The following is a 26,599-nucleotide window of genomic DNA, read 5'->3' as shown; positions in this document are numbered from 1 at the left end:
TCCATTGTTATTGGCTTGCTGTTCTGTTGCTTAGCAACCTGAGGACACAGTACCAGAAACAGCAGAAATCTCCTTTTTTTGCAACAGGAGCTGTAATAAAAAGGGATGAATGTTGTGCTACAGTTCATACAAAGCTTTGATTAGATCCCAATTGGGTGTAAATATGTACAGTTCTGAGATTGACATCTCAGAAAGAACAATATTGGCAGCAGAAGGAGTTCATCATTGATGGGCCAGAATGATGCTCAGGCTAAAAGATTGCGTTGACTAGGATTATATTCTCTTGAATATAGAAGCTTCAGGGTCATCTAGTAGTTTGGGATTATTAAATGAAATTATTTCCACGGATGAGGGAGAGTCCAGAGCAGGGGCGAAATCATTAAAATTAGAGCCAGGTCATAAGGATTCTGGAACAATTCTGGAACTCTGCCCTCAAAAACCCCCAAACCAAAAGCTGCAGGGGCCATCAATTTGAAAATTTCAAGCCTGAGACTGAGAGTTAATTGGGATGGGGCACTAAGGGTTACTGTACCAAGGGAGATGGAGTTAGATCTGACATGATCTAACTGAATGGCCTTGTCCAGTTCCTATTTGCGAACTCCTTTAGAATGTCAAGTTATCAAAGGGAGATGTGGAGAACCTTACCTGTGTTTTAAGGACATCCAATTACTGATTCCAACTTCTGATGCACTAAGCACCACATCAAGACTGATACATTGTACAGTGCACTGTATTGACCATCTATTCACACATTGCATCTCATCTCAATTCTGCAGTATCTATTCTGCTGTTGCTCAATTCCTCTCTTTTTCAATAGCACCAGCAATATCTCAGGGGCAATCTCAGCCGACAGACAACATCCACGGCTGTCGTTTCAAAGAAGAGTTTCTCCTTGAAATCCTGATGAACATTTATCTCTCAACTATATCCCAACACCAATAATCTGGTCATTAACATATCGCTGTTTGTGTGCAAATTGGCTATCACATTTCCAACATTACAATAGCACTTCAAAAGCAGGAGGACTGATGAAGAGCTTATGATCGAAACATCGACTCTTCAGTTCCTCGGATACTGTGCTTTTTCGGCACTTTGAAAGCAGTCAATTGGCTGCAAAACTCGTTGGGATCTGAGGCCATGAAAGGTGCTATATAAATGCAAGACATTCTTTCCTGGCGATCACATTTTAAAATATGACTGGGAGTAGGGACTTGCAAAATATCTCTGCTTGGGTCACACGTGGTCAGCTTGGTATAAATTGTCTATGTTTTGTGTTTACAGTGACCGCCACAAACTCTACAATGAAGGGACACAATCCTCTCGGTACTCCGATTTGGATCTTTTACAGCATTATCGTCATGGGAATTTTTGGCACAGTCCTCTTTCTTGTACTGATCACATATTTCTGCATCAAAAACTTTCATGGTGAGAATACCAGTGCAGTAAATATCACTGCCATTTCCATTTGATAACAATTTCATTTTCAAACACGCTTCCCCTGGCATTGATGCATAACTGGCCTTTCATCATTTCTCTAGATTCTCAAGAAACCAAAGAACCTACTGACAAGTGTGAAAGAAGTGAATGTCATGTAAGTCTGGATTTTTTCAATGTTTCATTTATGTTAGGGAGATAATTTAGAATTGAAAATCGAAGTGAGGTTGCTCTCTTTGAAGGAGCGATGCAATTACTTCCACTCTCCTGCTGTTTCCTCATATCCCCAAACCCTTGGAAATCTCTGTCTTCCTCCAAATCTGGCCTCGAGCTCCTGCCCGTTTTTAACCAGCTGAGGCCTAAACAGTGAGTTATAAACATTTCGAGTTAATCCTTTAAAAGTCTGAATGAAATCACAAGGCTGAAATTTTGACTGAAACTGATTAGGGCAAATAGGCTTCTGTTCCTGAATCATATAATCCCTACAGTGTGGAAACAGGCCATTTGGCCCAACAAGTCCACACCAACCCTCCAAAGGATAACCCACTCAGACCCATTCCTTTGTCCTAATACTCTCCATTTCTCCTACTAATGCAACCAGCCCACACCTCCCTGAACTCTATGGGCAATTTAACACAGCCGATTCACCTAACCTTTGGACTGTGGGAGGAAACCAGAGCACCCGGAGGAAACCCACCCAGACACGGGGAGAATGTGCAAACTCCACACAGACAGTCACCCAAAGCTGGAATTGAACCCAGGTTTCTAGCACTGTGAGGCAGCAGTGTTAACCATTGAGCCACCATGTTGCCCTATAAGATGTCTGGATACAATTTCCTGCTTTAAAAAAGTTGTCTTCCACATACATCTCAACCCCAACTGCAGTCATCTGTTGATGAAACACATCAAACTATCTTAATGCATCGACGGTAAAATATTATAATGTTCTCTTGTTTGTCTCCAACACCAGGCCCCTGCCCCACAACCCAAGGTGTACCCTTCCCCTCCCTCCAACTTCCAGATGCTTCAGCTCACCAAAGAGCTGTGTCCTTGCAGCCAATCCCATTCAACCAGCATCCCGTGTGCTCACTGGCTGGCTCTCCACTGAGAAAAACCTTGATGTTCAAATTCTCATTCCTCAGAACCCTGTAAGGCTTTTTCCCCTCCCTTATTTCTCTCATCTCCAGAGGCAGCACAGCCCTTTAATAAGTGGTGATCTTCCAGGAAAGATTAAACTGGTTTGGGGGGTGGAAGCATTCTCATTAAAAGACAGGAGGCAGTGGTTTGCTTGAGGTCTTTAATGTTATGAAAGGTTTCACTAGGCCATTGTAGAGATGCTTTCACTTGTGGGTGAGGTCAAAGTTAAGAACCAGTCAATATAAAATAGATTTAAAAACCCAAAAAGAAAACTAAACTGCGGTTCAGAAAGAGGCTATTCAGCCCATCAAGTCTGTAGTGACACCCTGAAGAGCATCCCAACTCCCACCCCATCATCCCACATAGGGCTTTTACCCATGGCTAACCTGTACATCCCTGGACACTATGGGCAATTTAGCATGGCCAATCCTCCGAACTTGCACATCTTTGGACTGTGGGAAGAAACCAGACCACCCAGAGGAAACCCACGCAGACATGGAGAGAATGTTCAAACCTCACACAGACAGTCAGCCAAGGCCGGAATTGAACTAGCTCCCTGGCGCGGTGAGACTGTGGTTCTAACAAAGTGGAGTTTCACTTTGATGGAATTGTTAGAACTGAGACAGACTCATCCAAATCTATATTACAAACTGGCTAATGTTTCAAAAAAAGTAAACACAGTCTGAGATCCCATGTACTCACCAAGAGAATGGAGTCATAAGGTTCCAACGTTTGAACAAACAGCAATAAACGTTATTATACAAAGTTAGACCTGTCATATAATCTACCACACATACTAGTTGTACTCTAACATCCAGAATTAACCTGAGGCAAATATGAATAGCAGACACACTGTGGTCAAACACAGTATAGAGTCCATTAAATTGTGAATGTGGACAAGCCATAACCCACAGTTTTCTCAGCAATTCCTCAGGTATTAGTGGCTCACCACATCTCATTAAACATCAGAGATTCCAAATCCTTTTCTTTCAAGGATCTTGCTGCAGTATTCCCTCAAACATCATTGTATCATGAACTGTCTCGATGACTAGTCATGTTCTGATTAACCCTTGCCTTTGCTGAAACTAAGGAGAAAGTGAGGTCTGCAGATGCTGGAGATCAGAGCTGAAAATGTGTTGCTGGAAAAGCGCAGCAGGTCAGGCAGCATCCAGGGAACAGGAGAATCGACGTTTCGGGCATAAGCCCTTCTTCACTTGGATTATTGGAAACCACATTTTAACACATCCTCACAGGCACAAGTTTATGCAAACAAAGAGCTACACAAACCCAATACAGATCCTGGACGTTTTAATTGATTTCAGTGAGCTCTAAACTGGCTCAGTTGCATCAAACAATTACTGCTGGTGGCCTTCAACCCCACTCTCTGCTGTCCTCACTCTGAGTGGCAAACAGCTTCTTCTGCGCCCTACAGTCCCCAGGAATTTTCCAGAGCCATAATTTTAACACTTAGCTTCCTACCAATTCTTAGAATTTATGCCTGAGTTCTATCAACAGAATTATCTTTAACTTCTCATTGACTTCCCAACCACACAAGTATAATATATTCTAACCACCTTTTCAGCAGTCCAGCTAAACAATTCTGCTTGTCAGACTCCTTCAATGACCTGTGCATTTTGAACTGCTCAACAAGTCTCTTGGACTTGTTGAATAGTTTATTGACGATTCACACCAAACCCCACTTCTGTATTGATTTGCAACACACATTATATGGAACAAAACATTACGTTTCCATCACAAAATGAGAAATAAGTCAGTGTGAGAATATTAAAGGTTTAGAAGGCTACAAATGACCTTTATCCTAAATCAGTATGCAGATAAGAGTGCTCCCAAGTTAAATTCTTATTCATTATTGCTTAACTATATTGTGAAAACTTATATGTTAAACAAATAATAATACTTATGAAATTTACTTCCAGTTACATCGCTGTAAATCTGAGGCACAGAATTGAGGGAGATTCAGCACAATGCATCTATCAGGTCTTTGATAATAGTGGTTAGCCACTTAGACACGATACTTAGCTGTATTCATATGTTTAGTTGTTCTGATTACGCCTTTGTTGAGACAGCCACAAACAAATCAGACTGATTCACACTGCAGCTGCTGAGGAAGGAGTGGTGAAATCTGAATCAATTTTTCATTAATGGAAGTTATGGAGTGATCTAATAGAAGGCTCACTGACTATGAAGAGTTCTGATAGACAAATTATAATCATTTCCACAGATGATTACAAGAAGGTACAAATTGACCATAATCACAATAAGAATTGAGAAGACCTTTTTATAGAATTCCTACAGTGCAGATAGAGGCCATTCAGCCCATCAAGTTTGTGCTGACTCTCCAAGAAGCAGCCTACCCTATCCCTGTGTTTAACATGGCTAATCCACTAGCTTACACATCCCTGGATACTACAGTGCAATTTAGCATTAGCCAATCCAATTAACCCACACACTTTTGGACTTTAAGAGGAAACTGCTGCACCCAGCAAAAACCCATATAGACACAGAAAGAACATGCAAACTCCACGCAAACAGTCACCTAAGGCTAGAATAAAACCTGGATCCCAGCTCTGAGATAACAGTGCTAACCATTGTGCCACCATGGCATCCAATATACTTTCCATATAGGGTCAGGACAGACACACAAAAATCTCAGCTACGAAACTGAAACAGTCTGGAAAATGGAATCTTTGACTGTATGGGTAGTGAGAAGAGAGTGGTATTTGATGAGCTGGGATATAAAAGGGTATGGGGAGTGAAGGATACAAGGTTTTTTAGGCATCCCTAATTGCCCAGAGGGCACAGAAGATTCAGCCATGTTGCTGTGTATCTGGAATCACATGTAGACCAGACTAGATAAGAATGACATAAAGTGCACAGTGAACCAGATGGGTTTGTACAGCAACTAACATAGCCATCCTGAGGCTAATTTGTTTTTTTCAGGTTGAATTCAAATTCTCCCATCTGCTAAAGTGGGATTTGAACATATGGCCCTAGAACATTAACCTGGGGTCCTGAGTCATAGGGCCAATGACATGACAATGCCACCATCTCCCCAGGGAGTAGTAGGTGAGAATGGAGTGGGATGTTGAAGGGTGGGGGAAATGAGCAGGAGCTGAAAATGTGTTGCTGGAAAAGCGCAGCAGGTCAGGCAGCATCCAGGGAACAGGAGAATCGACGTTTCGGGCATAAGCCCTTCTTCAGGAATGAGCAGGAGAATTGTACCTCGTATCTCCTATATACATACATACATACACACACCAAAAGGGATGGAACATTATCAGGTTAGAAATGGACACAGATCATTCGCAGTCTATGCCTATATGTATTCCTTTCCTAAATAAAAAATATCGTCTGCTGTTGACCCTTGATTGTGTTGAATGAAATTGTTAGGTTACTTTCGAATTTTGCTTAACTTCCTTCCCCAGGAGCTTTCTGGCTTTTTGTTAAAAGTTTTAGCATAAGTGCTTGGGGAAGTCCATAATATGGTGTGTACCTGCTCTGAGGGAAATGTATCTATCCACTCCATATTCCATACCATCTCCAGAAGAATGTCAGTCTAAGATTCTGTCTCCCAGGGGTTGAGGTTAAATTGGGTCAACTGAAAATTTCAAAAATGAGATTGATAGGTTCTTGTTAGGTAAGGTGATCAAGGATTACACAGACAATGTGCATAGGTTGAGTTAAAATGCAGAGTCAAAACGTGTGGCACTGGAAAAAGAAGCAGGTCAGGCAGCATCCAAGGAGCAGGAGAGTCAACCTTTTGGGCATAAGCCCTTCTGTTACCCGCCCTCAATCTCTTCATCTCCAACTGCTGCCATGACGTTGACCACCTGAACCTTCCTACCCCTCTTACCCACTCCAACCTCTCACCTTCACAACGCGCAGTCCTCCACTCCCAGGATCTCAGTGAGTTAAAATGCAGACCAACTGATTAAATGATAGAACCAGATTGAGACGCTGAATGGCCTTCCCCTACTCCTAAATTCATGTCTGCCACCTGACAGAAAGAAAGATGGTTTCTAATTGAAAAATCCTCCATATTTTCTGAACTACCTGAGGTTTATGTTTTACCATGGACTTTGAGTACATAGATGTCAGTACTGAAAATTAATATCGAAACTTTTATTACTCTGTTGAAAAGCAAATATTTATTAATCGAAGTTGACAGTTCTCATTACACACTCAGTTTCATTAACCTCTAAAAAAATTATTGCTTCTTTTTCTTCTCATTTTAAGGCTATGACTGAAGCTAATGGCAAATCTACAATCTATGAAAACACAAATGAATGTTCTGAAGGCATTGGCTCTGCATTTCCAAACTCCTTAACTGTTGATAATTGCAATTCTCCTGAAAATCACAGAAATGATGCTGGCTGCTCCAACACTGATTCAAATTGTACAATTATTTATGCTTCATTGAACACGTCCATGTTATGCAGAAAGTCATCTATCACTGCCTCTAATGAAGAAGATACGGAATATGCTGCCATAAATATTAAAAATTAAACAATGTTTCTTTTTTGTAAGAAGGATGACACCAAAGGTGAAGGACAGCTCTTTTCCTGTTATTGTTTTTAAGACTTACGCTGGACCTGGTCATCCTAACTCTCTTTACAGGTGCTTTGCTCCATGTACTATCTTCAAAATAATCTGACTAATTCTGAGATGTTCCGGATTTATAAAGGATGTGCCCCCTTACAATTCACTTAATGAGCCCATTGTCAATGAGCAGTAGCAACCATGAAGAGTGCAAATGTCACCTTACTCTCATTCCAACTAATCCTACCATTCAACCAGAGAAGGACATTTTATTGCACTGGTTTCGGATACTTGACACAAGAGACTTATTTTCAAAGCACAGAATGCTGCTTTCAAAGGAACAATGGCTTGTGTCAAGTGGCTATTTGTATATTTTAAGTTTTTATAACTAAATTAGACAATGAATGGAACTTAACGTGATTTTGATTGTTTTTGTAAAACGTTTGTCACATGAAGAATGATTTACAGATACCTGCGCTAAATTTGGATTTCTTACATAATAATTATTTAACAAATGTGTTTAAAGCAAATATTTTTACTAATTAATATTAAATGCATGAATACTGAAAGAATTTACATTGTGTAAATTAGAGTGAACTAAATGCTAAAATGAAGTTGAATCTATCCTCTCGGGTAAATATAAAAGATTCCAGATCGATAAAGTCAGAAGTCACATATCACCAGGTTATAGTCCAACAGGTTTATCTGGAATATATGGCACCAAAATTGGACATGTAATGGACAGCAAAGAAGATTCCTCAGATTACAACAGGATCTTGATCAGATGGGCCAATGGGCTGAGAAGTAGCAGGTGGAGTTTAATTCAGATAAATGCGAGGTGCTGCATTTTGGGAAAGCAATGGTAAGGTCCTAGGGATTGTTGCTGAACAAAAAGACCTTAGAGTGCAAGTTCATAGCTCCTTGAAAGTGGAGTTGCAGGTAGATAGGATAGTGAAGAAGGCATTTGGTATGCTTTCCTTTATCGGTCAGAGTATTGAGTACAGGGGTTGGGAGTTCAGGTTGCGGCTGTACAGGACATTGGTTAGACCACTGTTGGAATACTGCATGCAGTTCTGGTCTCCTTCTTATCAGAAAGATGTTGTGAAACTTGAAAGGGTTCAGAAAAGATTTACAAGGATGTTGCCAGGGTTGGAGGATTTGAGCTATAGGGAGAGGCTAAATAGGTTGGGGCTGTTTTCCCTGGAGCGTCAGAGGCTGAGGGGTGACCTTACAAATTATGAGGGGCATGGATAGGATAAATAGACAAAGTCTTTTCCCTGGGGTCATGAGTCCAGAACTAGAGGGCATATGTTTAGGGTTAGAGGGGAAAGATAGAAAGGAGACCTAAGGGGCAGCTTTTTCATGCAGAGGGTGGTACGTGTATGGAATGAGCTGTCAGAAGAAGTGGTGGAGGCTGATACAATTGCAACATTTAAAAGGCATTTGGATGGGTATATGAATTGGAAGGGTTTGGAGGGATATGGGCCAGGTGCTGGCAAGTGGGACTAGATTGGATTGGATATCTGGTCGGCATGGACGGGTTGGACCAAAGGATCTGTGTCCATGCTGTACATCTCTGACTCTATAGCTCTATAAGCTTTCAGACATCTGCTCCTTCAGTAGGTGAAAACAACTGATGAAGGGGCAGAGCTCCAAAAGCTTGTGATTTCAAATAAACCTGTTGGACTATAACCTAATGTGGTGTGACTTCTGACTTTGTCCAACCCACTCCAATACTGGCAGCTCCACAGTTTGATAAAGAGTGGGGTTCAGGAGAAGGAGTTCACCTCGTTGTCCTGGATAATACTTATTCCTTATCAACATTACTGAAGAAAAGTAGTATCGGGTCATTGTTGCGTTGATGCCTGTGTGATCTTTCTGTGTGCAAGTTTCCTGGTACATTCCCTACTTTACACCAGTAACTACCAAAGATAGAGTGTCTCAATGGTTGTAAATCACTTTGGGCCATTCTTAGGATGTGAAAGATGCTATTGAAAGACACGTTCACTCTTTCTGTTAACTTTTCACTATCTCCCCACCAGCAAATAAGAAAATCAAAATTAATACCTCAGCAATGACTCCAGAGCTATTTGTAAACCTACCCCTGACACTATTTCAAAGAAGAACAAAGGGCTTCTCACCCTTGTTATATTTTTAACGCTTACATGATGAATCCAGGAAATTATGTTGATCATATTTGTACTACCCAGTGTCTTGCATCCGTTCCCTTTCCTAACCAGAAAAATTCTTTATAGCTACAAATTATTCCCCAACAAGCCATGGAAACCTGGTGTTGATTTTTCATGGGGTAATTATATTGTGGGACTTCATTCTGTTGATGACATTTCAGATAGATCAGCTTTCATGTTTCACATTCACCTGAGACACAGCAAGTCAGTCGCTCAAATTTTGATCTTAGTACAGCACATGTACCAAAAGCCACAATGGATGGCAGTAGCATCGTGATGAGTAAAGGCTCACAGATGTCCTCAGTGAAGATTAGATTAGATTCCCTATAGTGTGAAAACAGGCCCTTTGGCCCAACCAGTCCACACCGACGAGTAACCCACCCAGACCCATTTCCCTCTGACCAATGCACCTAGCACTATGGGCAATTTAGAATGGTCAATCCACCTGACTTGCACATCTTTGGACTGTGGAAGGAAACCCACGCAGACATGGGGAGAATGGGCAAACTCCACACAGACAGTCTGCCTGAGGCTGGAATTGAACCTGGGACCCTGGTGCTATGAGGCAGCTGTGCTAACCACTGAGCCACCGTGCCACACCTTTTTTCAGAATGAAGGGTGGAGATTTCCTGCATGGCATGAAGCACTTTTGCTGGAACAAAATGCATTTTTTTGCACTTTCAATTAACACTTTAGTTGAGTTTAACTTCAAAAACTGCAACTTTTTGACAAGATGGAGCCTGTGGGCGGAACAGAGATCTTGAATTGGTTGCCTGAAAGGGCAATGGAAGTAAATTCGATAGTAACTTTTGAAAGAGATAAGTAGCGGAGAAGGAAAACATTCACAAAACCATGCTGAAAGATCAGGGCAGTGGGGCTAATTGGATCACACTTTCAAAGAGACAGCACCGGGCATGATGGGCTGAATAGCCTTTTGTTTCGTGCTGTCTGATTCTGTGCAATTAATGTGCAGATCAGCTATGATTGAAACCATGAATGGAAAAGACCTGAGGGCCTGAATGGTTTGCTCCTGACCCTACTGGTGCCTTACTGCCTGGATATTTTTCGAGTTGCCTTTCTCTTCATGACACACCAAGACACAGATTCCACTTTGCAGCTTCATGGATTTGAAAGTAAAAAGTGAACTTTTAACTGTGTTTCATGTTTCTCCATATCGGTCAGAGTGCCTGGTCTTAATACCTTAGAATCCCTACAGTATGGAAATAGGCCCTTCAGCCCAACAAGTCAACACCAACCCTCCAAGGAATATTCGAAGTTTGTGAGAAGATTTGTGAGAGAACCATGAACATCAACTAGCCACGAAACGACACGACCAGATATGCTTAGTAGCCACACATGCAGATGACAAGGAACATGAGTTCGACTGGGACAACACTACTATTATAGGACAAGCCAAACAGAGAACAGCCAGGGAATTCTTAGAGGCATGGGCACTCATCCACAGATTCTATCAACAAATACATCGACCTGGACCCAATATACCGGCCACTGCAGCGGACAGCTGGAACTGACAACCGGAAGCGGCAGGGACAGGCCACTATAAATGCCGGAGGAAACATCACAGAAGCGCTTCACAGGAGGCTCCCAAGCACTGAGGATGTCACCTAGACAGGGGACAAAACGTCTGCAACACAAATTCCCAGCTTGGCGAACAGATCCAAGGAGTATCCCACCCAAACTCATTCCTCTGCATTTACCCCTGACTAATGCACCTAACTTACACTATGAACACTATGCGCAATTTAGCATGGCCAATTCAACTGACCTGCACAGCTTTAGACTGTGGGAGGAAACCCACACAGACACAGGGAGAATGTGCAAACTCCATACAGCCAGCTGCCCGAGGCTAGATTTGAATCTACTGTGAGGCAGTAGTGCTAACCACTGAGCCACCATGCCACCCTTGAGTATAAAGTGGAAATATTACATACAATAGCTTCAAACGATGCCTTTAGTGACTGTGGGTGCAGGCACAAACCACAGTTTATCTGCCAGTCATCATGCTAGTGGGAAAACTGTTCAGGTGGGAACAGGAAGCAGGAACATTAATCAAGATGGTTCCTTTGTGGAAAGCATTGCACTTTATTTTAAAAGCATACTCCAAGCCTGTATTGTTTGCAGGTTCCAAACCTGTGTTGGCCTAGTTGACTGTGTGGGCAGAAGTAGAGAAATTATTATTCTCGCATAGAGAAATTATTACTTCATTTGCAAGATGAATGAATGTGTCTCTGAGTCATAGGTTCAATCCCACAATTGACCACATAATCCAGACAGACACTCCCACTGCTATGTTAAGGGAGTGCTGCACTGTCAGAGGTGTTGTCTTTCAGATGAGATCTTAACCTGTTGCCCCAGCCGCCTTCACAGCTGTTGTAAACCTACCCTTGACAATATTTCAAAGGAGAACAAAGGGTTTCTCACCATTGTCATATTTTTATCATTCAATCGCATCAATTAAATAGATGATCTGAACAATTGCTAATTGTGACTTGTAGCTTTGAGTAAATTGGCTGCCCAGTTTCCTACATTATCCCAGTAGTGACTATAATGTGAGGAATACTTCATTGTTTTAAAATGTATGCCCTCAAGTTGCTAAAGGGCGAAATAAACATGAGTCCCTTCCTCTTTTCAATCATATGAACATTGACATGATATATTGGAAACTATTGTGCTATGCCACAGAAAAAACAAATTGCCTTGTTGTTCTTCACATGTCCTTGCAGCAAGATTCAATATGATGCAATTTTCCCTCTCGAATACAGGGGTACTGCAGCCAGTTGTGAAATCCCTATGATATCCCAATACTGTCTGGGAACAAACATAGAATCTTTAGTGCAATGTCTCAATGGATTAACTTGTTAAACTCTCAGGAAAACCTTGTCTTGCCCTCATAGAGAAGAGCATTTGATGGTATGTGCACCAATCTCTGTATAAATTAAATTCAAATTCCCACATATCTGCTGCTCTTGTCCTTCTCAATTGTAATGGTCATGGGTTTGAAAGGTGCCATTCAGGGAGCTTGGTTGAATTTCTGCCTCTTAGAGATGGTACACACTACTTCTACTGAGCATCAGTGGTGGAGGGAATAAATGGTTGAGAATGTGGTGCCTATCAAATAAGCCACTTTATTCTGGATAGTGTCAAGCTCCTTGTGTGTTGTTGGAGCTGTGGTCATCCAGGCAAGTTTTGAGTTTTCCACCACACTTCTGTGGAGTGTGATGGTTAGTAGATAAGTCAGCCTTTAAGGAGTCAGGAAAAGTGAGTTAGTCACTGCAGGATTCCTAGTTTCTGACCTTTTTTTTATCCACAGTGTTTATATGGCTAGTCCAGGTCAACTTCTGGTCAATGGTAATCCCCAAAATATTAATAATGGAGGGTTCAATGGTGGTAACATCATTGAATGTTAAGGGGCAGCGGTTAGACTCCCATTTGTTGGAGATGGTCATTGCCTGGCAATTGTGCGGCATGAAAGATACTTGTCACTTATCAGTCCAGTCCTGGATATTGTCCAGATTTGTTGCATTTGAATTTGGACAGCTTCAATATCTGAGGAGCCTCGAATGGTGCTGAACATTGTGCGATCATCGGCAAAAATCCCCACTTCTGAACTTATGATGGTGGGGAAGGACATTGGTGAAGCAGCTGAAGATGGTTGGACCTAGGACACTACCCTGAGGAAGTCCTGCAAAGATGTCTCGGAGGAAGGATGATTGACCTTCAACAACAAAAGTCATCTTCCTTTATGCCAGATATGACTCCAACTATTGGAGAATGTTCCCCTGATTCCCATTGACACCAGTTTTGTTAGGGCTTCCGGATGCCACATTCAGTCAAATACGGCCTTGATGTCAAAGGCAGTCACTCTCTAACCTCACCTCTGGTTTTGTCCATTTTTGAACCAAGTTCTCTGTGCTACTGAAAAATGAAGAGATATTGGCAGAGAAAAATACAAGAACAGGAAATTCTGAGCCAACATCTCATCCAAAACTCATCACCCACATTCCAATGGAAGCAGGTTCTCTTTATTTACTATTAAAACCCTTCATGGTTTTTGAATACCTCCATTAACTCTTCCCTAACCTCCATGGAGAACAATCCCAGCTTACCCAGTGTCTCCTAAGGTCTGAAGTCTTCCATCACAGGAACCATTCTAACACGTTAAAGAAGTGACATTTGCACTGATTAAATAGAGATGGATTACTGTAGGGTTCTACTGGAAATGCAGAAAGGCAATTTTCAGAATATTTAAAAGAATATAGACAAGAAAAATGCAGTTTCTGGTCTCCCTGTTATAGGAAGGTTATCATTAAGCCAGCAAGGGTTCAGAAGAGATTTACCACAATGTTACTGGGCATGGAAGGCTTGAGTTATAAAGAAAGGCTAGATGGGCTGAGAATTTTTCACTGGAGCACAGAGGTTGAGAAGTGACCTTATAAAGATTTATAAAACCATGAAGGTATAGATAGGGTGAATGGTAAGTGTCTTTTCCCTACAATAGAGGATTCCAAGACAAGGGGGCATATTTTTAAGGTGAGAGGAGAGAGATTTAAAAAAAGACATGAGCAGCAAATGTTTCACACAGAGGGTGTTTACAGATGGAATGAACTTCCTGAGGAAATGGTGGATGCGGGCACAGTTACGTTTAACAGACACTGAGAGAAGTACATGGATAGTAAAGGTTTGGAAGGATATGAGCCAGGAGCAGTCAGGTGAGACTAGTTTAGTTTGGAATTATGCATGGACTGGTTTGACCACAGGGTCTGTTTCCGTGCTGTATGACTCTCTGACTCTCTGAAGACATGGTCAACAGTGTCAGCAATTGTTGGCCATTCCTTGAGAAGATGGTGGTAAGCTGCCTTTTTGACTGCTTCAGACCATTTGCAGTAGCTACCGCATAATGGTGTTAAGATGGAAATCTGAAATAAGCATAGACAAATACTTCTCTAAAATATGCCATGGAATTATCAGTATAACTGTTTTTTAAAATTCTTCGGATTTAGCATCAAATGTACGTTTCCAATCCTCCAAGATCGACAAGAGTCTTCTGGAATCTTCCGAAATTAAAATTTAACCTTGAGGACAAAAGCAGAAATTACTGGAGAAACTCAAAAGGTGTGGCAGCATCTGTGGAGAGAAAACAACGTTAGCGTGTCAAATCCAGTGACCCTTCTTCAGAACTGGGCTCACCGAGTTAACTCTGCTGTCTCTCTCCACAAGATGCTGTCAGACCTGCTGAGTTTCTCCAGCAGTTTCTGTCTTTGTTTCAGATTTCCAGTACCAGCAGTTCTTTGTTTTATTTTAATCTGAGGGGTCACTAAATCTCACTGCTGTGAGAAAAACGCAGGGGAAAAAAAATAGTGTTTAATAAAAGCTTTCACCCCATTTCATTTTCTTTGCGTATTTTTTATTTGTTTGACATAAATATGCTCTGCTATGGGGGAACAGGCAGTTTAATTGGGATCATTTGGGAGTGGGGGGTTCTTTTTGAGAAACCTTGAGAAAGGATTACAGGCAAACAGAGTTGGCAACCTTACACTTAACGTATTGGGAACTGGATGAAAGAACAACTGAGAATATCCTGGTTAACACGGCTTTTACAATCCGCTCAGTAATTTCTTCAACCACCTACTAACTTTACTGGTTCAGTAACAGAATCTGAGTTCCTTTGGGCTGCAAGCCAAGACACCTGGCATCTATAAATAAACTAGCTTGAGACCCAGCAGTTAGTTTCAAGTTAGTCGCCTCCTGCTGGTTGATAATTAACCTGCTTTGAATGGCAGGCAATATGAGCAGGAGAAGGTCCTGCACAACCATGTTCAATAGTTAATCTGGAACTGTGACTATCAAGACATAGCCACTTGTCTTTTGTTTAATTAATTCACAAGACGAGGGCATCGCTGGCTAAGCCAGCATTTATTGCCCATCCCTAATTGCCCAGAGTCAACCACATTATCGAGGGTCTGAGTCACATATAGACCAGACCAGATAAGGATGCCACTTGCCTTTCCCAATGGACATAAGTGAACCAGATGTTTTGTTTTCCAAACAATTGACAATGGTTTCAAGGTAATCGTTAGAATCTTAATTCCAGATTTTTATTGAATCCAAGTTCCACCATCTGCCGTGGCTGGATTTGAACCCAGGTACCCAGAACATTACCTGGGTCTTTAGATTAACAATCTAACAATAAAACCAGTAGGTCATTGCCTGCCCTAACCTGTCTCTGACAGAGAGAGATGTCTACAGCCACCTCCAAACAATGACTGAACATTTCCAGATTTCTGTAGTTATCTAGGACTCAGTCCTGTAAACTGTATTTTAATTTGTCCTTTGAGCCGAAGATGAACATTTTGGTCATTTGGGGTATTTGGTCGGGTTTTAGTGGACACATAGGTGACCAATAATGTCAATCTATACTTCGAAGATTCTTCTGCATCTAAGTCAGGATACATTGCTGGCTTGGGATTTCCCGATCTTATATTTTCTCCCTGCCTCCACTAGATGCTTACTTTCAATGCTCATGTTTTCAAATTGCACGATCGTCACACTGAGAGGAATAATTCGGATGGAGATCATCAGAAATGATCGGTAAATATCCCTTCTTAGTGCAAAATGGGAGTAAAGTGAGGAAGGGATAGCAGAGGCTCATTCAGGATTGGAACCACCATTTTTCCCTTCCCTATTCAGCTTGTTTATATCAGTCTCCTTTAGAACTGGAACAGAGGTAAGAGAGGAATTTAAATGTGAAATCAAGGTTTTGTGCATCCCCAGAATTCTTGATGCTTATGGAACTCTCTGAAAGCGCTGAACCTGAAAATAGTTCACACTTTTTGTTTGTTGGCCAGTGAGATATCAGATCCCTCGTGGCTAAAATGTGGTGCCGATTTTGACAAAATGAACCATTACAGCACAGGAGGCCAGCTAGCCCATTGTGTCTGGACTAGCTTTTTACAAAGAGCTATGCTATTGCTCTCACACACCCTTTTCTTTCCTCATAACCCTGAAAATATTGCCTTTCCAAATGTTTGTCCAATTCCTTTGTGAAAGTTACCACAGCATTGAACCTGCTCCCTGTTTGTTCAGGGATGCCATTTCAGATCAAAAAAACTCCTGCATTAAATAAAATCCTCAGCTCCACCTCTTTTTTTTTTGCCAATGTCCTTCAATCTGTATCCCTCTGACTGCTGATCTCCTGTCACTGGAAGCAGTCTCTCTGTATTTACACATGATTTTGAAAATCTCTGTTAAATTTTCTTTTAACTTTGTCTACACAAAGGAAAAGACTCCCAGTTTCTCAGATCTCCCTTCAGCTCACCTCCCTGGTGTCATTTTAATATTTCTCCTGTAAACCCTCTCCTAGGCCTTGAAATCCTTCCAATCCTTTTGAAATAGCACGGTGGCTCAGTGGTCAGCACTGCTGCCTCACAGCAAGTGGAGTTTGCACATTCTCCCCGTGTCTGCGTGGGTTTCCTCCCACAGTCCAAGGATGTACAGGTCAGGTGGATTCAAGATTGGAGTGGTGCTGGAAAAGCACAGCAGGTCAGGCAGCATCCAAGGAGCAGGAGAATTGATGTTTCGGGCAAAAGCCCTTCATCAGGAATTGGCCGTGCTGAATTATCCCGAGTGTCAAGGGATGTGTAGGTTAGGTGGATTAGCTAAGGGGTATGCAGGATTACAGGGACAGGGTAGGAGGTTCGTCTGGGTAGGATGGTCTTCAGAGGATCAGTGTGGACTTGATGGACTGAATGTCCTGCTTCCAAACTATAGGGATTCTAAGTGCAGCCCAGATTGGACATAATATTCCATTTGGTGCTGAAGCAGTGACTTATAAATATTTAGTATAACTTCCAAATCTGATTTTACTTGCAATATTTTAACAAGATGCTCAATCGTCCTGCTTAAACATTGACATGCCTGTTTCCTCGCATCTTACAAATTGCAGGGGGTGTCTGCAAAGGTTACAACTTCAGCTTTACCAACAAACAGCATAGGTAACAGTGCTCTTGACTGCATATCTCTTCCCTCATGGGTATGTCAGGTTGCAGTATTGCAGGCGATAGGAAATCCTTAATGCATTGGATAGTGAATGTTATAAAGTTAAACTTGTGTGTGCTACCTGTAGCAATGCCAGTTTCACTAAGGGCCATGCAGTAAACAGATTTATTGCCCAGCTTCTTGCTTCAAAATGAATGGCGCAAGGATTGGGCTGCCTGTCAAAGGTTGTATGACTTTTTAAGGGGATTTTCTTTTTTTCTTTGCTTCAAGGCATGAACACATGGTACAATGTGTCGTGTGGTTAGTTTAGTTCAACACACAATCTGCTTGAGGTTTGCACAGCGGCAACTCAAACTGAACATGAATATCATGTGTATTTGCAATTTTAGCACAATATTTGCAATTATTTTTTGATGGCAGAGCAGCTAATTTGTGCTACATCTGTGGTTTGGTGGCTAGGACATTTGCCTTTGAAGTAGAAGCCCATGGATGCGAGACCTACACCCACCCATTCCAGAGGCCTGCACACATGTAGGCTAGGGGAATGCAGCACTGTCAACACCTTTCTGGGCTAACATCACGGCACCTGAATGTTTCCCTTCTGTTTTATGCTCATAAATTGAGACTCCATTTCTACTCTCTGGTAAACTTAAAGGAGCCCATTTTGAAAAAGAACAGAGCATTGTCCTTTGGTGTCCTCATCAATATTGATCCTTCGAACAACATCACCAAAAGATAGTCCTATCATCATCACATTGCCATTTGTGAGAGCTTGCTGTGCAGAAATCACTTGTGGTGTTTTCAACATTTACAACCATGAGCACATTTTTTTTTTAAAGAAGTGCTTTATTTAAGTGCAAAACACTTGAGAACTCCTGGAATTGTCAATGTTAAACATTAGAAATGTTAAATTATTTCTTTCCCATAGAAATAATATGCCTACTTTTTTTTAAAATGATCACAATGAAATTAATTTGGTGTAGTTGATTCTTGATGGAGGGGAAGCAAGCTAAAACAAGAGATCATAGTTTTAGGATAAGGGGTGGCAGGTTTAAAACAGAAATGAGGAGAAAATACTTATCACAAAGAGTCATGAATCTGTGGAATTCACTATCCCAGAGTGCAGTGGATGCCAGGATATTGAGTACATTTAAGGAGGAGAGAGAGATTTTTAATTGATAACGGATTGAAGGATGTTGGTGAGCGGGCAGGTAAGGAGTTGGGGTTGAGGTGAGATCCATGATCTTACTGAATGGTGGAATAGTTTCTGAATTGCCTACTCCCACTCCTCGTTCTTATTTTCCAAAAAGATAGGCAATATATGAGAAATTAGAGATACATAATTAAACTGATGAAGAGTCATCCAGACCCGAAACGTTAGCTTGCTCTTTCTCCATGGATGCGCTGTGATCTCCACAGTTTTTCATTTTCAGTACAAATTCCAGCATCTGCAGTAATTTACTCTTACAGATTTTGGTTAAACTGGTCAGACAGAGATTGATCATAAATACCGGTGAAAATTAGAAATGTTCGGTTATGTTGTTGGAATTAATGGCCATATTTGACTGAAGAGTTTATATTTCTGCAGAGCCTTCCCCAATGTCAGGATGTTCCAAAGCACTTTACACCCATCGAAGGACTGCTGAGGATTAACTCTCCTGCTCTTCTTTGAAATAATGACATACGCCTACCAGAGAGAGCAAGCGGGGACTTAGTTTACCTGCAATATAGCATTTAGCTTTTTTGTTTGCATTCCTCTTGCAAAAGTGAGCAACCACATTAAACAGCATCTGCCAGATTTTTACCCACTCATTCAACCTATCTATATCAATCTCCAACCTCCTTACATTCTCTTCACAACATCCTACTGTGCCTTTGCTCCCTTATCAATGATATGAATTGCAAAATGCTGACTCCCCAGTATATACTCTGACAGCATTAAAATCATTGCTTCCAGCCAATCAGGAAAAGGCTCATTTATGCATACCCTCTGTTTTCTGTTGGCCAGTTGATCTTCTATCCATATGGTAGCCCTAATAATCTTTGACGTGACACTGGAAATCCAATTAAAGCAGGCCTCTAGGTTCCCCTTTATCCACAGCGCGTTACTCATTCAAACAATAGCAATAAATTGGACACAAAACAACCAAGTCTTCCCAATTTCCTTGAGCTTTTCTAAGTGTCCAGCCATAACATCCCTAATGATAAATGCTAACAGTTACTTCATGACAAACATCAAGCTAACTGTCATTCTTTTCCTGCCACAGTCCCTTATAGAATAAAAGGATGATATTTGCTTCTTTCCATTCTGATGGAAACGTTCCAGAATCTGGCAAAGTTTTTTGGAACTTAGCACCAATGCATTAACTTTCTTATTTGTCATCTCTCATAAGATCTGGGAATGAAGTCTACCAGAACCCAGAAAGTTATCAGTTTAGACAGCACTGGATCCATGGTGCTTGTAATTTCATCAAGTTCCTCTATCCCTTCCATCTCCTGATTTACAGGAGATTATTATCTCCTTACTATCGGCTATTAACCCCCCCACCTTTCTAGATAATCAATACTCACTTAGCTTACCCTTTTGCTTTTTAAATAAGGATCAAAACTTTTGTTATCAGTTTATATATTCCTACCTACTCCAATTTCTTCCTCTTGATTAACGTTCTTGTCATTTTCTGCTGTTCTTTATATTCTGACCAATCTCTGAGCTGCCACTTATCTACATGCAGTCATGAATTTTTTCTTTAGGTTTGACGCTTTCTGCAAACTCTTCAGTAAATGATTGATGATGGTTCCTTCTTTAAAATTTGTCTTTATATTAGGAATAAGCTGAAACTGAGTGTTTTAACATAAATCTTTAAATGTCTGCCGTTGTCTCTACTGATCTAGGCCCTAACCTAGTAAATCAGTTCACTTCAGCTTGTTCAGATTTCATGGTGACATAGGTGCCTTCACTTAAGCTTAAAATACTCATCTGGGACCTACCCTTCTCCCTTTCAAACTAAATGTAAAATTATATAGCATTGTAATAGAGGTGCCTTTATTCGAAGGTTGTGAATTAATCTTCCTGCATTACAAAATACCTGAGCCTAGTTTAACCTTCTCCCCGGTTAGCTCCAGAGCGTATTGCTCTAAGAAAATACCATGAAAATATTCTACAAATTCTTCATCCAAGTTAACATTTTCAATGCGATTTTTGCAGTTATATGTAGATCAAAATCAGCCATGATTATTACTATCCCTTTAGCATAAGCACCCAACATTTCTTCTTGTCTACTTGTCCCACACACTGTTAATGTTAGGAGGCCTAATGATCATACCCACTCTTTCTCCTAGTATCCCTCAGCACCACTCAAACAAATCCTTCAGAGCCCTGGCCACAAATTCCATCTTTGTTTTCAAATGCCACCCTTCCATCTCATATGTTCCCAATATTCAGGATCTAATTCTTGTCATCCTGCAGTCACATGTGTGCTATCAGTTCATTTACTTTGCATGAATGCTACGTACATTCAAATATGGGGCCTTTAGTTTTATGTTTTATTACCTGTATAACATCTATTTTATCTGTTGACGTGTTTCTAGGTTTATTCTCTCCATCTTTTCCTGTCAATCTCTGATTTCTATTTTCCACATTACTGTTTTGTTCTCCTACCTTACCTCTACTCCTTGATACATTTACCCAAGCTTGATCTTACTCCTCATTGTTTAGTTTGAAGCCTTCTCCATGTCTCAAGTTATGCAGTGTGCTAGAACTCTGGTCCCAGCACTAACCCCAGTGCCCCATAAACCAGAACCCACTTCTCTCACCTCAATATTTGAGCCAATGTATTCATTTCACTAATCTATATGTCTTCTGCCAATCGACTGCCGCAATAATCCCAAGATTATCAGTCTTGATGATTCACTTTACAGTTTGATGCCTAGTTCCCTCTATTGTTTAAGCCAAATCCCTTTCCTCATTCTACCTATAGGCCATGATAGCTGGATTCACCCTTTCGCACTCCAGTTCCTGTTCAGCCCTGAGCAGATGACCCACATCCTGGTACGCAATGGTAACGTAGCCCTCTGGACTGAACATTATGGATGCACAAACCAAGGGATTTTGGTGTTCAAGTACATAGATCCCTCAAAGTTGCCACCTAAGTGGATAGGATTGTTCAGAAAGCATATGGTGTTTTGGCTTTCATTAATAGGGGGATCGAGTTTAAGAACAGTGAGGTTTTGCTACAGCTCTACAAGTCCTTGATGAGACCACACTTGGAATATTGTGTCCAATCTGGTTGCCCTACTATAGGAAAGATACAGAGGCTTTGGAGAGGGTGCAAAGAAGGTTTACCAGGATGTTGCCTGGACTGGAGGGCTTGCCTTATGAGGAGAGGTTGACTAAGCTCAGATTTTTCTCTCTGGAGAGAAGGAGGAAGAGAGGTGACCTGATCAAGGTATACAAGGTACTGAGTGGCACAGATAGAGTCAATAGCCAGAGACTTTTCCCCAGGGCATGATTGACTGGCACGAAAAGGCATAGTTTTAAGATATTAGGAGAAAGGTATAGAGGGGATGTCAGAGGAAGGTTCTTTACACAGAGAGTTGTGAATGCATGGAATGCGTTGCCAGCGGTGGTGGTGGAAGCAGAGACATTTAAGCGACTGCTGGACATGCACATGGATAACAGTGAGTTGAGGGGTGCGTAGGTTAAGTTATGTTATTTTACATTAGGATTAATCTTCAGCACAACATCATGGGCCAAAGGGCCTGTTCTGTGCTGTACTTTTCTATGTTTTCGATATCTGCTTCTTTTACTGTACAATCCCCTTATTCCACCACATTCATTTTCATTCATCCCGTTAAAAAGGCATCCTGATTCAAGGAGCCCCCGGTGAGTTTTCTCCTCCTCCCTACACACCTTGCTTTACTCTGCACAGGTGAGTGCCTCATATTTGTCCAATAATTGCAAGGGCTAAGGTTGTTACACCACAACATTCTCCGCCCCTCACCTGCCTCACTCTTGGTCACACCTTCCTGTCACTTACAATTGAAGAAATGAGGTCGCCCTATCCTAAGGGAGGTGAGCACCTTTTCGAACAAGCTTCGCATGATAAACTTCCCCCACCCCCGCCGAACTTAGCACGTTATAATCTCTTCAAATCCATCTCCAATTCAATAATCCTGTGTTATTGGTTTTAGACAAATATGGCTATCCTGGATCACTTCAAGGTTCAGAGGCTCTCACAGCTGCCACACAACACTAATGAATTAAAAGTGATTCATTAAATTAATCAGCCATATAAAATTAATTAACGCTCTTAGTCACAATTTTACTGTATTTATTAAGTGTCTTCAATCATAATCAAAACTTGTACATTCAATATGTAAACAGATAACTGTTACAGGTATCTGCTTTAAAGTTTTAGAACTTATTACTTATAGGCCTTCTCCAACTACAGTATTCTTAAACAGGCTCTTTACACGGTCATTACACTAAGTATTAGTTGGTCAATCAGCTTACTCACTTCCTATGATAAGAGGTTAAAAAACACCTCTTTCACCGCAGTAACCAAACATGCAAGCATTCCACTTTCGAAAGACATACTCCTCTGATGATCGTTGGGTATAGGTAATTCCATAAATGCTGATCACCTTCCAGTACCTTACCTAGTCTTTGCCCAAACCTAGGCCTGGTGCATTTCTGACCTGACTTCCTCCGAGCAGTGATCACTAGTTTGGGAATAGTTGTTCCAGCCACAATCAGGAAGTTTTACAGGGAGTTTTAACAAGTTCTGGATCTAGAATTGTTCATTGGGTGACATTTTTACCCCTGGCTCAAAGATCTATGAGAACAGGCCAGTGAATGTTGGATGGGGTAGGTATAGTATAACCAATAAAACAATTTTACCAGGAGCAATCTGCCAGAACATTTTCTGATCCCAATGCTCTTAGTAAAGTAATGGAATTTGAATTCTCAAAGTCCTCCCTAATATAGACAGACAAAATGTGGGGTGCAGTCCTGCTCACCTGGAGCTGAATATTTTAGGTGGTTTGTATAATATCTGTCAATGGATATACAGCACCTAACCCACATTACTAGTTCAAATTAAACATTTGATATATAAATGTTGCTATAACCATTTATTTAAACTTACAATGCAAGAGATGAACATGTTCAGGTGCCTGTCGGTTGAATTCAGTACAATGTCTTATACTGCCATGGAGTTGTAGTGGTTTGAAGCTGATGGGTTTATCGGAGACCTATGAATGTGATGGCTATAAAGTCTAGCTGCTGGTTCTCATTAATTTTGTATTTCAATTGTTTCATAAGAACATTAGCATGCCATTCAGTTAGGTCTTGGCTGATCTAGTCCTGCATTGTACCATTTCCCTGACAGCCCTTAACCAGCACTCTCAGCCTTCAAAGTTCCAATTATTCCATCAGCTTTCTGGGAGCAGATTTCCACCATCCTAAGTATGAAAAAGTGCTTCCTGATATCATTCCTAAATGCTTGGGCGTAACGGTAATTTAAGATTGTCTTGGTAGTGTTGTTGAATATGTAACTATTCAGAAATCCCAGCACTATTCTGTTCATTTAAGCAGTTTATCCCAAAGACTTAGGCTGTGAATCATGTGCTGTAGACGAGTGAAGGATAGGGACCCCTCAAAGTGCCCTTAGTTTTGTATGTTCATAAAAAGTCTGCTTTATTTTATACCTACATGCAGTGCACCTCTCCAACTTGTTTGAAAAGTTCACGCTGAGACCAATGAAATTGTAAAGCAACTTCAAAATCTATCTTTTGCACTTACTTCACATTCTGAGGCCATTACTCTGCTGGCATGTCGCCATAAGTCTGATCAGCCGAACATGGTTACATAGCCAGAAATTGATATTGATTTGAGAGCTCGAAAATGGAACTAAAATATTGTAAGTTAATGGTCATCAATCTCCCAAAATGAGGAGTGTAGAAAAGGTAAATCAAAACGTTTGAGTTATAAGCGAGAAAAGAATGAGAGACACAGATTCAAAGAAATAAAGAGGATATTCAGGACCCATACTCACAAATTTTTCATCACAGGGAGAGAAGTCAATAAGTAGAATGGACACTACCATTAGTGTAAAGTAAAGGAACAACATTTATAGTAGCACCCATTTACTATCTCAGGACATTGCAAATTGTTTTATAGCCAATTAAGTTTGTTTTTGTAGTGCAGTTATTGGTACAAAGTATATAACTTTTATGGAATGAAAGAGGCTGAGGGTAGTTTTAATTGTGATGTGTAAAATTTTAAAAACATCCTGGACTGGATGGAGCTGCCTCTAAATCTGAGTTGCTGTGACAATACCCTCCCAATGAATAATGATGGCAGAGGCTCCACTTTATTTCCATCATGTGAGTTTCCTCCGGGTGCTCCGGTTTCCTCCCACAGTCCAAAAATGTGCAGGTTAGGTGGATTGGCCATGTTAAATTGCCCGTAGTGTTAGGTGCAGGGGTAAAATGTACGGGGGTGAGTTGCGCTTCAGCAGGTCGGTGTGGATTTGTTGGGCCGTAGGGCCTGTTTCCACACTGTAAGTAATCTAATCTAATCTAATGTGGTTGACCAGGAATCTCTCCCATTCCTACCACCTGCTTTTGGTGCGTGTTGAAAGAGGTTGTAGATTGATAATCAATCTGTTTGCTTAAATTATGGATGTACCTTCCTTGTCGAGAGTGTGGTGTTGGAAAAGCACAGCAGGTCAGGCAGCATCTGAGTAGCAGGAGAATCAATGCTTCAGGCATAAACCCTTCATCAATTTTCCTGTACTCCTGATGAAGGGCTTATGCCCGAAACATCGATTCTCCTGCTACTCGGATGTTGCCTGACTAGCTGTGCTTTTCCAGTAGCATACTCCCAACTCTGATCTCCAGCATCTGCAGTCCTCAATTTGTAACATGTACCTTCTTTGGACAACAAGTCCTATGGTGGGACTTGAACCCTGAGCTTTGAACTCAGAGGCAGGGATGTCATTCAGTGCACCACCTGGACAAAGGAGCATGTAATACCATCACATACGTCAATAACCAATGGGCATGGTTTAAAGTGATTGGCAAAATGAAAAGGATAGAGGTAAAGAGGTAACTTCTCCAGCCTTAGGTTGGTGACAGTCTGGAACTCAAAAGGTGATACAAACATAAACTCATCATCTTATAAAAAAACACTTGACTCTGCACTTGAGATGTTGTAACCAAGAGGTCAAAAAAGGAATTTGGCTAGATAGCATTTTCCACTAGTCAGAATGCGATGGACAGAATGGGTTACTGTGCCAAAATGTTTCCCATGTTTCTTTGAAATCATCAGTCACATTGGCAGCAATTTCCAACAAATGTGATAATGACCATGTAATGTGCTTTTTTATTATGTTGGTTCAGTGATCAATATGACATTGAGGAAAACTCCCCATCTCTGAAACAATGCCATAGGAGTTTTTTTTACACCCAGCTGGGGGAAGAACGGGTCTCAGATTTGATGATTCTTCTTTCTAATTTCTCAGTGTGAATGCAAATTCCGAGGATACGTGGAAAAGACAAACCAGAAACAGAAATGAAAGATTCAAAGGGCTCTTGTGCCACAGTGTTAGTGTCAGGAGGTCCAGGTTCATATCCCACCTAAAGGTGTGTAATAACATCTCTGAACAGACTGATCCTTTTCAGGTCAAAACCTATAGTTAGCCTTCATCTAGTGCAAAAATGTACAAACATTGCCCTCTAGTGCTCACTCAACATTACTTCAATTAAATGTCAGGTTTGCGATCAAATGACCCAGAGTGTCCTGTAACATAATCAATTGACAAGTTCCAACTGGAAATTCATGACCTATAAAATCCTGATGTTGTACACAAAATTGGCATAAACGTCAAGAAGCAGACTCCATGTTCCTTTTTTTAGCTATGAAAAGTTAGGCTAATGTTCATTAAAACACCTTGCATTTATATAGTGGCCTTACCTGAATGAAATAAGATGCTTTACAGTAGCCTGAATCAAACAAATCACAGAAAGAGGTAATAGGACCCAGGTTTACAGCTTGGTCAAATAGGATTAAGGAGCATTTTAAGATATGCCAAAAAGTTAAAGGAAGGAATTCTGGACCCAGCTCAATGCACAGCCACAAATAGGAGCAGCTATTTAAATCACATGTGCTTGAGGCCAGACTTTGAGCAGCATAAGAAATTTCGGGCACAAGATGCAGAAAACACAATCATGGAAGGATGTCAAGTTTGATTCACTTTAAA

General features: G+C 41.1%; 1 protein-coding gene across 1 annotated transcript in view; it reads left to right on the top strand.

Moving 5' to 3' along the window:
- The window catches only part of si:ch211-214p13.8 (B- and T-lymphocyte attenuator), a 57,171-nt gene extending 49,471 nt beyond the window's left edge, over window positions 1–7,700 (top strand). Inside the window, exons 4-6 of the mRNA XM_043691264.1 lie at window positions 1,282–1,425; window positions 1,539–1,591; window positions 6,829–7,700. Of these exons, the coding sequence (XP_043547199.1) occupies window positions 1,282–1,425; window positions 1,539–1,591; window positions 6,829–7,098 (467 nt within the window). The 3' untranslated portion in view covers window positions 7,099–7,700. The remainder of the gene's footprint in view (window positions 1–1,281; window positions 1,426–1,538; window positions 1,592–6,828) is intronic.
- Window positions 7,701–26,599: the final 18,899 nt, after the last annotated feature.

This window comes from Chiloscyllium plagiosum, chromosome 6 (genome assembly GCF_004010195.1).
Source record: "Chiloscyllium plagiosum isolate BGI_BamShark_2017 chromosome 6, ASM401019v2, whole genome shotgun sequence".
Classification (NCBI taxonomy): Eukaryota; Metazoa; Chordata; class Chondrichthyes; order Orectolobiformes; family Hemiscylliidae; genus Chiloscyllium; species Chiloscyllium plagiosum.
Note: the sequence above shows the minus strand (reverse complement) of the source record. Positions and strands in the feature narration are given on the sequence as shown.